The sequence below is a fragment of the Lissotriton helveticus genome, chromosome 5_1, assembly GCF_964261635.1.
Source record: "Lissotriton helveticus chromosome 5_1, aLisHel1.1, whole genome shotgun sequence".
Lineage (NCBI taxonomy): Eukaryota > Metazoa > Chordata > Amphibia > Caudata > Salamandridae > Lissotriton > Lissotriton helveticus.
Genome location: NC_136065.1, coordinates 1,704,757,853 through 1,704,769,049, shown reverse-complemented (window position 1 = coordinate 1,704,769,049; position 11,197 = coordinate 1,704,757,853). Strand labels below are relative to the sequence as shown.

Sequence of the window (11,197 nt, the reverse complement as noted above, 5' to 3'; positions counted from 1 at the left end):
GAGTCATTCCAATTACTCAATCAATCAAATATTTTGCCTCAAAAAGCACAGAGAATCCGAATCTACTTGCTATACAAATATAGAGACTGTGAGATCCAGAAGATCAAAATCGAGAATCAGGACATGCAAGTTGTTGTATCCCATAGTCTAAATGTATTAATAGCAACTGCAATCCCTTGGGTTACTCTGTGATACCATGTAGACAGCATACCCACATCTAAAAATGTTCAACTGGTCAAAGAGTAAACGACCAATGGCCGCACCTCAAAACAGGCCACCCAAGAACAGGGAGAGGCCCAGGTAGAGGACAAAAGTGGCTATGGGACTACTTCAGGTAGAGTAGACTCTACTACATCATCGATATTCCCACCTAGCAATTAGGCTGCACCGCTTGCAATTTTTGAACAAAGCCAAAATGTAAGCAGCTATATAGTCGAGTGGAAATTTGTAACAATACAAGGAAACAAATTATTTGAATTGACTGGGCCCAGGATACTGCCTTGGGAAGAAGAACTAATACTGTAAAAACTGTCAAAATTGCATAAAGTCTCAGCAATCGTAGAAATCTTTGGCCCCCCCCAAAGAATGTGAGATATAGCACTGTACTCTTTATCCCAAGGTATCGATCTAGGGGTGATCATAACATCCTGAAGAAAGGGAATATATTAAATAAAATCAATTCCTTATCTAGGCTGAACTTAGTCTCATCAAATGACTTAGGGCCAGATGTACGAACCCTTTTTTGGGGTCGCAAATGGGAGATCGGTCCGTTTGCGACCGCAAAAAAGGTGTCCGGGCATGTACAAACACAATTTTGCGAGTCACTGACTCGCAGGAATTTCGTTTGCGACTCTCTCTATTAGGAAGGGGCAGCCCTTCCTAATAGGGAGTGTCAATGTCATGTACTATTGTTTTGTGACCACATTTGCGATCGCAAAACATTTGCAGTTTACCACCTACTTCAAGTAGGTGGAAAACCCCTCACAAAGGGGAAGGGGTCCCCAGGGGATGCCTTCCCCTTTGTGAGTGTGTGCGAAAATATTTTTTAAGAGATGGCAGTGGTTCCAAGGACTACTGCCTGCCCTTGAAAATGAAACGGAAGAGTTTTATTTTTATTTTTTAAATGCATCCCGTTTTCCTTTAAGGAAAATGGACTGCATTTTAAAAATATGCTTTATTTAAAAGCTTTCCCAGACATGGTGGTCTTCTGACCCCAGCATCCCTGGGAGTGCTAACCATTCCCAATGGGGTAACAAACTGCTAAGGGTGGGCGTAGTTCGCGAAGTAGCGCTACGCGAAGCTACGCGAAGCTACGCGAAGTGCACTTCGCACTACGCGAACTTCACGTAGCACTATGCGAGCTGCTAGTAGCATGTTCGCACTGTGCAAGATGCATTTTCAATGATTGCACAGTGCGAACAAGCATCCGGCACTGTGCAATCATTGAAAACTGCATCTTGCAAAGTGCGAGCTGTAGTTTTCTGCCGCTCGAGCGGCAGCTTTCTCAACGCGAACTGGTAGTTTCTCATCACGAGCGGTCGTGAGCATGCACGACCCCTCGCAATGAGAAACCTGACCTCCCCGCGTTGAGAGTCTCGCCGGGATGTCATTTTGCTTGCTCGCGGTCGCGAACATGACGTTGAGGACCGCGAACAAGCAAAAGATGACCGCTGCACTACGCTACGCTGCGCGTGTTCGCACTGTGCTACGTGCAGCTCACGTAGTGCGAAGTTGCGCAAACTTCGCAAACTATGCGAGCGTAGCGTAGTGCTTCACCCAGGGTTACAAAATGCGACTGCCTCATGAATATTAATGAGGCATGCAATTTGGGACCCATTAGGAATCGCAAACAGTGTCTGAGATACTGTTGTACATTACATTTTGCGAGTCGCAATTCGACACAGTTTGTGACTCTCAAAATTAAATGTTCATACATCTGGCCCTAACTATCTATGCAATTCCTGGATCCCAGGCCACCTGAAGACAGAGAGCAAACCAAGACATTGTGGGCAAGACGGAATTTGAATATTCAACCTCTGACTCATCAGCGTGCCTCTCAGTTACAATGCAACAAAGCACAAAAATGAATTTTAGTATACAACAAAAAGCCTACTGGTCATTCGACATCTTTAATGTTTATTCTCCACCAGGGACTGCAAACTCTAGAATGTATCTGCTAAAAGACCTAAAGCTATTCCTTCCTAGGGTAATAGAAGGAACAAACAAAACATGGGACTGGAAAGAAACGGAGAACTCGTACTAACTTAATACTGGCTTATGGCACCTTCAACACCAAATCTCTCTCCGTGATACAGGCTTAAGAGCTACTCAACAAGGAGTCTGCTTGCCTTTTCCCACCTCATAATAAAAGACTAGGGAAACCAAAGCCAGGCCATAAATTGAGTAGACTGCTGGTGTTTGGCACTCTCTGTACACTCAATGGATGCACTTCATCTGATATACCTGTTAAGAAAACATTCATGTCTGGCAATCGTGCAAAACAAAATTACTTTATGCTGCTAAGTTTAGAGTCCTGGCACCATTTCATCGATATGATAGCCGGTTGTGAAGTTCAAGCAATGACTAAAGATTCCTTTGAATTCTACATTTATCTACACACTTTTGCTGCCTTTCAAAGACAGAGGTCAAATGTCAGGCTGTGCCTTCTGACAAACTGCTAATTATTTTTTTTAACATGGGGATTGGTGTTTATTAACCTGTCTCGCTTTACAGTCAGAGAAAGAAAAGTAAAGTCAATTAAGTGACAATCTTGCTGGGGTACAGAGAGACTGTGAAAGGAAAGGCTGTAGGATGTCACTTTTTGTGACACAAAACAAAATTTAAATACCTGTATTTGAGCCATACACATTCAGCAGATAGGATAGAACAATTAAAAAAGTATGATGGAAACATACATTTTAATAGGATAAAAAAAATCAAGATACATTACTTGGTGATGCACAAGTGATCAATATTCACTAAAAACCCAATTTCCATGTCAGTTGTGTGGAATGTAGTTTTATCAGTAAAACTATATGTCTGTGCAAATTTAGTAGCCATTTCAATGAAAAATGTGCTGCATGTAAATTACAGTGTGCTGCCAGATGATGCTTTAGTTACATTAAAAAAGTTGCCAGTCTCACTGCATTAAATGTAGGTGGGTCTAAAAAGTTTGGAAAGCACTGTGGTAAACTGGTTTGACGTAGAATGCCTAAAGAACAAGTAGGCATTAATGAAAGCCATGAGGACAGTAATCTGGGGGAAAACATCTCCTCAAAAACCTAGGACAAGCCTACAAATGTCTAATTAATTTAAAATGTGGAAGATTCAAAATAAAAGCCTGGGAGGCACTCCAAATATCACTTAAGGAAAAAAAACCAAGGAAATTCTGAGAATCGGTCAGAAGGTTTGTGATCGCCCGTCAAACAACCCAGAGATGGGAAATAGCCCAGCTGATTGGATTATACATTTTTCGGCCATGTATCAAAAAACCTCTAACTCTGGCCTGCCATTGAAGATTCCCTCAAAAAGTATGACTCTAGTCTACTGTTGACTAAGCCCCAGCAATAGAGGTCATTTCTGAGACTACACCTGAGCCATCTTGAAGACAGCATACAATGCCATATGGGAGCAGGGTGAAGTCACTTCTTCCTGGCAAACAACAATTATAGTCCCAATCCACAAAAAAGGTATCCACAACAACCCCACAAGTTACTTTCCACTTTACTTGCTGGATGGAGCTGGAAAAATATATGGAAAATTGCTCCTAAAAGACATCCAAGACTATGATGAGGACAAAAAGGTCTTATCCCATCTCCAAGATAGATTTGGGAAAGGAGTAGGGAACTTTATATCAAGCAATTAGATTGTATTTCGTGTGCTCTAAATGTGTAGTACTGAAAAATCACCATTATATATGGTTTTACAGACCTAAAATACAGCTTTTGACACAACAGAATATTGGTCTGGTTGAATTGGAGCAAGAAACAGAAAAACTCCTTGTTGCCCTACAAGAGCGTTATTGGAAATATACAGCTACGGTGAGGTATGGACCAAGAGGGGAATGCACACCTGATTTTTACATTAAAACTGAAATCAGCCAAGGCTGTGTACTTGTAGCCATTGTATTCAATGTATGTAGAAATAATGTAGGTATATGACTTTTGAACCTGAATCTGGATGTCCCAGTGATGGATCGAAAGAAGATACCTCTACTCTTATTTGTTGATGATGCTGTACTACTGGTACAAACTGAGGTGACAATACACAGCCTACTAAAAGGGTTTGAAACTTACTGTAGCTCCAATATCTTACTATTAACATAAAAAACACACTGTTTATGATATTGAATTGATGAAATCCATGGAGCCACCCTTGATTGTGTCAGGTCCTTTGATTATCTAGGAATACACTTCAATGACAAACTATCCTGGACAGACCAAGCTGAGAAAAGCTAGTCTATTATTTTTCTATTTCTATTTTTAAACATTTGTAAAGAACATGGCTGACCAAGCAAGGCATCCCAGCTATAGAGAATTAGAATTGCTGCAACTGGCCAAACAAAGCGATTAGTACAGCCAGGTTTTAAGTTACTTATGAAAAATCTCTTCTGAAGGACTGAGGCAAAGATGGAGAGGAAAATGTTCCATATTTCAGGAGCCAAGTGCCTAAAGGAGTGGCCACCTTGAAGCACCTGCTTAAAGCAAGGTACCACCGCTAACCTCTGATTGCTGGAGCACAAGGGTTTAGTAGGACAGAAGTGGCACATAAGATGCCTGAGATACTGAGATTGTGTCTGGTTCAGAGCTTTAAATGTGAACAAACCACCTTGAATGTGATGCATTTCTCAATTGTGTGATAATGGAGATATTGCAGTTGGAATGAAACATGGGCATGCTTGAGGATGTGACCCAGTATGCAGGGCACAGCCTTGTGGGTGGCTTAAAGTATTTTTAATGATGCCTTAGACACTCCACGGAAGAGCTCATTGCACTAATGGGGGCAAGAAGTAACAAGCACGTGAACAATAGTAGGGAGGGACCAGAAGAACTTCCACAAGCTTCTGAGAAGACCCAAATAGCCGGCAGCCCCCTTGCCTATCTGTTGATCAAACACCAGTTTGTTGTCTCACCAAATGCCCAGGATTTTAACAACCTGTTTGGAAACTGACAAAGGATCCAATACCTCCAGCCACCAGAGAGGTTCCCAAAGATTGAGCTAACTCTGTACTATTAAGAGTCCTTGTTGGATCTGGCCCTCACTGAAACCCCCGGCAAACTTTTTGCCTTCTCCTCTCCTGTTTTCTGCACCCATTTTTGTTGACTTTTCTTGACCTGCGTCCATCCGCCATCCCCGAGCTGGAAGGACCGTCCGCAGGGTGCTGCGGCGTTCCCTCCATGCAAATTAGGATGTGACCGCCACCCTGGCGGTCACATCCCGTATCTTTAACCTTGCGACGGGTGCTGCTTGAAGCCGCGCCTGCCGCAAGGTTAAAATTGCATGCTTTGCATATGCATGTACAAAGCGTCAAGCACCGCGCGGTGCCTGCCGCTTTGTGCATGCATATGCAGTGCACCCCCCAACACCCTGGGGTCCTGCAACGGGCCCTCAGAAGCAAAGGTACACATGCTTTTCGACGGCAGAAAATCTGCCGCGGAAAAGCATGTTTCCTCACCCTTCGTAATTTGGCTGGCAGTGTCTTGCAGACACCTCCACCAAATTGCAGTCAACATCCCGCGGATCAGCGGCGGACGGACTTGCCATCCGCCGCTGATAACACCGCCATCCTAATGTGGCTGATGGTGTTTTGGAGGTCCGCAGCAGTGAATCAGCATCCTCCGGCCGGAGGTGGCTTCCGCCAGCCCGGAGGATGCGGATTCACCGCAATCCTAATAGGCCCTTAAATTTGGAGTTTGTAGAGGCGCAGCTACCTCCAGAGGTATCCCTGCGCTAAGGCAATCGAGTGATACTGGGCACAAGTAGGCTTTAGTGACGGTTGAATAGCCAGGTTTTTAGAGCTCGTCTGAAGGTGGGTTCAGGTTCAGTCAGACGGAGAGGGAGTGGCATTGTATTCCACAGTTTAGTGGCCCTAACTGTATATGATCTCATTTATGACACAAATGGTGATTTTTTTTTACGAGAATGAACATATAAAAGGCATATAAAACATGACATTTACATAAATATGTACAACACAATAATACAAAAAAAGGAATTGTGTATGGGGTCCCAAGTGAAAAAACACACAGAAGTGAGTCACCTAGAAAATGTATATAATTATGCACTTTCATGTATGTTTTTGATAGCACGCATATGATGAGATACATTCTTTTTATGGCAACATCTAATAGGTGCCTAAGTGTTTTGAACCTTGTTCTGGGTGTAGCTTCTCTTCAAGATGGTCAAAGATAAAAGGACCGGTGAGACCAGGAGATATAAGTTAATTGGATTCTCGGGCACCTACAGTGTAAGTGACTCAATTGCCAGTGCAAGTGAACCAGTTACAAACTGTCAGAAAAATGTTTTTACATACTCGGGTGGTGTAATGACAACCTGGAAGTCATGAAGAATAGAGCAAATGAGATGGGGAAAAGCTGCCCCAGCCCATCTCTGTGGATGAAGAATGTTAATCAGCTGTACTTGTAATTAGTACCTGAGGGAAAAAATGGCTGACTAGGTCTGAGTCCACCCAGAACTTTAAGCATGTACTGTCTTCAGTGCAAGTAAGGAGGGCGTATCCGGCCCTCCTGCTGTGGGTAACAGTACACCATCAGCGTACATATCTACCTTCAGTATCTATTCATGAGAGGCTTACTGTGAAGATTGGTTGAATGATTTCCAGATGAACCACTATGTTTGTTGATGGATTAGATGTTCGGTTTCTAGCTGGTAGAAGGACAGTTCTTGTTATTTTAAGTACTTGTAGGAAGTTGGCATTTTCTTGTCCTAACCATTTGGTGCCTGCAACCTGTGCCCTGGGTAACAGAACTAGGTATAGATGGCAGTTGGCCTTTATGTATTCCTTCCAGACAGTATCACAATAGAGGGTCAGGCAGCGGGTTTGATGGGGGTGTGGAGCTGTCACTTGCACTGCAAAGGCCATGGCCCAGCTCACACTGAAAGGACCTCCCACTAGCCTCCTATCCCCCAGAACAGACTTGGGCATAGAGACAAGAAATTCCAGACAACCTCTGTAGAGGGAAAACTCCAGAAGCTTCTCCCCCTTCAAAGGAGGCAGCAGATACAAAAATGGGACCCTCAGACCCACACTTCAGTACAATCCTGGGCTTCTGAATATTACAGAAGATGGACTGCCCTGCTGCCAGAGGACTACCCTCTATGCACAGTTTCCTCATCAATAATTTAATTGCAAATGTTGCAGTAATATCAATGATTTCATAGAAGATGTCATGACTGATGTAGTATATGGGGTAAACAGCAGTGCATGGCAGGGCGCAAGTTATAGATGCCTTATGCCATATGGTATAGTCATTGGAGATAACTATACCATTGACTGGAGAATTTCTGTGGTTTATAGTGCTTAAAATGTTACGTTCTTCCTGAACATTTCACCTAACTATAACGTTACTTTAAACTTTGTTTTTTTGGTTGGATTTCTAGGGTTTTTTATATGTGAAATATTATTCAATTCCCATACATAAATCCAGCACCCGCATGGTGTGAAGCCAACACCCCACATGCAGCCAACCCCATACTGCGCAGAGCCTTCGGCTGTTAGTGGCAGGGGGTAGGCCAACTTCCCGGAGGCAGCCAACCCCACACAGCAGACAGCCTGGGGCGACACGGCGTAGGGTTGACCTTTGGGCCCCGGGGATCCCATGCGCATGGCCCAACTCATATATGTTAAGGGGAAGGGGCTTGCAACCACCTCACAAAGCCTTAATACGCACCAAGAACCCCATTCCTGGGACCAAATTTAACAATAAAGGGGAGGGAGCCAGGGGGCCCCCTCCTCGAGCCTTAATAGGCCATGGGTACCCCATCCCCCAGGGCTGAATTCTAATGGGAGAGGAGCGTGCATGCTCCCTCCTCAAACCTTATTAGGCCCCAGGGACCCAATCCCCTGGGGCCAATGCCAATAAAAAAGGTGAGGGGCCGTGCATCCCCCATTCCCTGAGTCTTAATAAATCACAGGAGCCCGACCCCCAGGTCTGAGCAATTGAGAAATTGGTAAAGGGAGAGATTGTATGGCACCCCTCCCTGAGCATAATTAGACACAGAGAAAATCCCCCATGGATGAAATATAAATAAAATTGGTGGGGGGTGCGCTGCACCTCTCTTATAGCCTATTCTGGTCCCAGGGACCCCATACCCCGGTGCCTGTCTTTATGATAGATGGGTGCCCTGGTGCCCACTCAGGGCACCCACCAAGCACAACATTGGGGGGCTCCAGGAGGAGTCCCAGGGCCTCCTGGCCCCAACTGTTTCAATGCATGGTGTGGGAACCAGCATTGCTCCCACCTGAGGGAGCAGCTGCATTGTTGCTGCTCCCTCTGGGCTGGAGTAGTGTGTGTTGTTTCCATGCCTGCATCAGTGCGGGCAGAGAAACAGATCACAAGTCTCATCCAGAAAACGTGAGTATTTGTTAAAACTCCCACTCTTTGGGAGCAGACTTCATGTTTGCTCCCATTGGGCAGGAGATTTGAAAATGCTCTAGCCAGGCGGGAACAAACAGATGTTTCCCTGCCCACACCATGCAGGTCAGGGAAACTACTCTGTCCCAGAGATGGGCTCCCTGGGACACTGAGACACAGTAAGTGAGCTGGTCCCGAGTGATGGGGTCCGGGCGGCCATCGAAGGCTCAGGGAGGGGGGCAAGCAGCCACCTCCTTTCTGTTGTTTGGTTAGGGCCCTGGGGGATGGGGTCCCCAGGGCATTTATATGGCTCGGGCAGGGGGGCCACATGGCCCTTTCCCCTTTTGCATGCATATCACCGCTGGACTGTCACAGTATAAGAGGATCAATTATCACGAAGGATACCATTGGTAAGCAAAAATGAAACAACACTTATTGAAAGGCAAGCAAGGCCTCTACCAATTTAGCTCCTTTGCAGCTGTGGTGTCTGTGCATCCTGTGCCAATTCTTTCACATGGTAAAACCCAGTTAAAGCTTGGTTATGGTTCACATGGTAAAACCCAGTTAAAGCATGGTTGTGGTTCAGCAAACAAATGATGAGAAAACACTGACATTCCACAAAATGGTATGCAACAAATATTGTACACAATAAATGTTTCCCCCACAAACATCAGTACACCTCTTTGCTGAAAGGCATGTAAAACAATTCTGTCTACCATGAACAAAATAGGGTGGGCCGTCAGTTATAGTGTGTGTTGCATACATGGATATGTATTAGTTGTCTGGGTACTTTATAAGCAGTGCTATAAAACCATTCTTTTACAGGGAAATATGAAAGCATTTCATGGTTCCCTGAGAAATATGGATTTCATCATCATAAAGACAGACCTTGTACTACTCTACAGAAATTGTGTGTCCTTTACTAAACCATTTATAACTCACATATTCATACTCTTTTTGTCTTAAGTTTCAAACGAGCATTATTTGTAGATATATATTCATCCTGGTATATTATAAGTGTCTATTGTCATTGCAAAGAAGCAGTAGTTTGCAAATCTGAGTTTATAGGAATGACACAATACCCAAGCCAATGCTTATCAAGTATTACATAATTTGCATGCATTATGGATTTTTAAGAAAAAAGGGCCCATGAAAAGATACTATTTATATGTATTGCAGAGTACTAAATCGATAGCCTGTATTACAGTTCTAGAAAGATTTCTTTGAGTTCAGGTACGATTTACAATTCGATCAGTCTTCATATTCCTGGTGTATCATTACAACACTAAATCCATCAATTATTTCGTAGATCCATATTACATGTTTACCTGCAATGTATCCTCTTTCCGCTGAACGTCATTGACCACAAAGTTACTTGGATCATTTTCTTCCTTCTAGAAACCCATCAGATGAAGAGATGTCAATTAGAAATCAATCCATCATTACTGAGTTCGTTCTGGTCGGATTCCCAACATCGACGACGTTTCAGCTCCTGTTGTTTGGAGTGTTCTTCTCCTTTCACACTGTGACCATAACAGCAAACATGCTCATTATTGTGGTGGTGAAGGTGGATCGACACCTGCGCCGGATCCCAATGTACATTTTCCTCTGTCACCTGTCATTCTTGGAGATATGGTACACTAACGTCACTGTCCCCAAGATGCTGGGAGATTTTCTTTCAGAGACCAGGAAAATCTCTTTCAGTGGCTGTGTCCTGCAGATCTACTTCTTCGTCGCCTTGGGTCTAACGGAGCTTTTCCTCTTAGCTGCCATGGCGTTCGATAGACACGTCGCCATTTGTCACCCCTTGCGATATACTCCGATAATGACCAGGAGACTGTGCAGGTATCTGAACAGCGGGTCGTGGATAAGTGGCTTCTTCACTGGGTTGTTACTAGTGATCCCAGTGACCAGATTCTACTTTTGTGGATCCTTTTCTGTCGACCACTTCTTCTGCGATATTGTTGCCCTACTCAATCTCTCCTGCAAGGAAATCCAGCTCAGTGATATTTTGGTCTTCGTTATAACCTGGACCATTATAATACATTCTCTGCTGTTTACCATCCTATCTTATTCCAATATAATACAGGCCATACTGAAGATCCCTTCCACCAAGGGAAAGAGGAAGGCTTTCTCCACTTGTGCTTCGCACCTGATCGTGGTCTTCATCTTTTATGGGACTATCACCTTCATGTATGTGAGGCCAACGTCCAGTTACGCCGTCCATGTGGACAAGGTGGTGTCTGTGTTCTATGCAGTGGTCACACCACTATTAAATCCCATGGTGTACACGCTACGGAACACGGAATTTAAAGCAGCTGTGAGGAGAACAATGAAAATAAGAAATAGATTTAACTGAGGAGAACAGGCAGGACTAGGCACCCATAAGGTGATTGCAGGCAGTCACCTGTCTGATGCCACATGAGAGCTGCGGCTACTTTCCCCTACTCTGACGCCAGGCTGCTAAAATGAATGAGTGCAGCACTTGACTGGGGCAGAGTCACTGCTCGGATCTTTCCTCGTCGCACTGCTGCCTTTGTGTGCTGCTGATGGAGGACTGGACACGGTCTTCAGGTCCACGCAGCTCGCCATGTCTCACTGCA

At 44.4% G+C, this 11,197-nt stretch overlaps 1 protein-coding gene across 1 annotated transcript; it reads left to right on the top strand.

Moving 5' to 3' along the window:
* Nucleotides 1-10,011: 10,011 nt before the first annotated feature.
* Nucleotides 10,012-10,953, top strand: LOC144752765 (olfactory receptor 6Y1-like). The gene has a single exon (XM_078640617.1). The coding sequence runs from the start codon at nt 10,012-10,014 to the stop codon at nt 10,951-10,953; it is 942 nt and encodes a 313-aa protein (XP_078496743.1).
* Nucleotides 10,954-11,197: the final 244 nt, after the last annotated feature.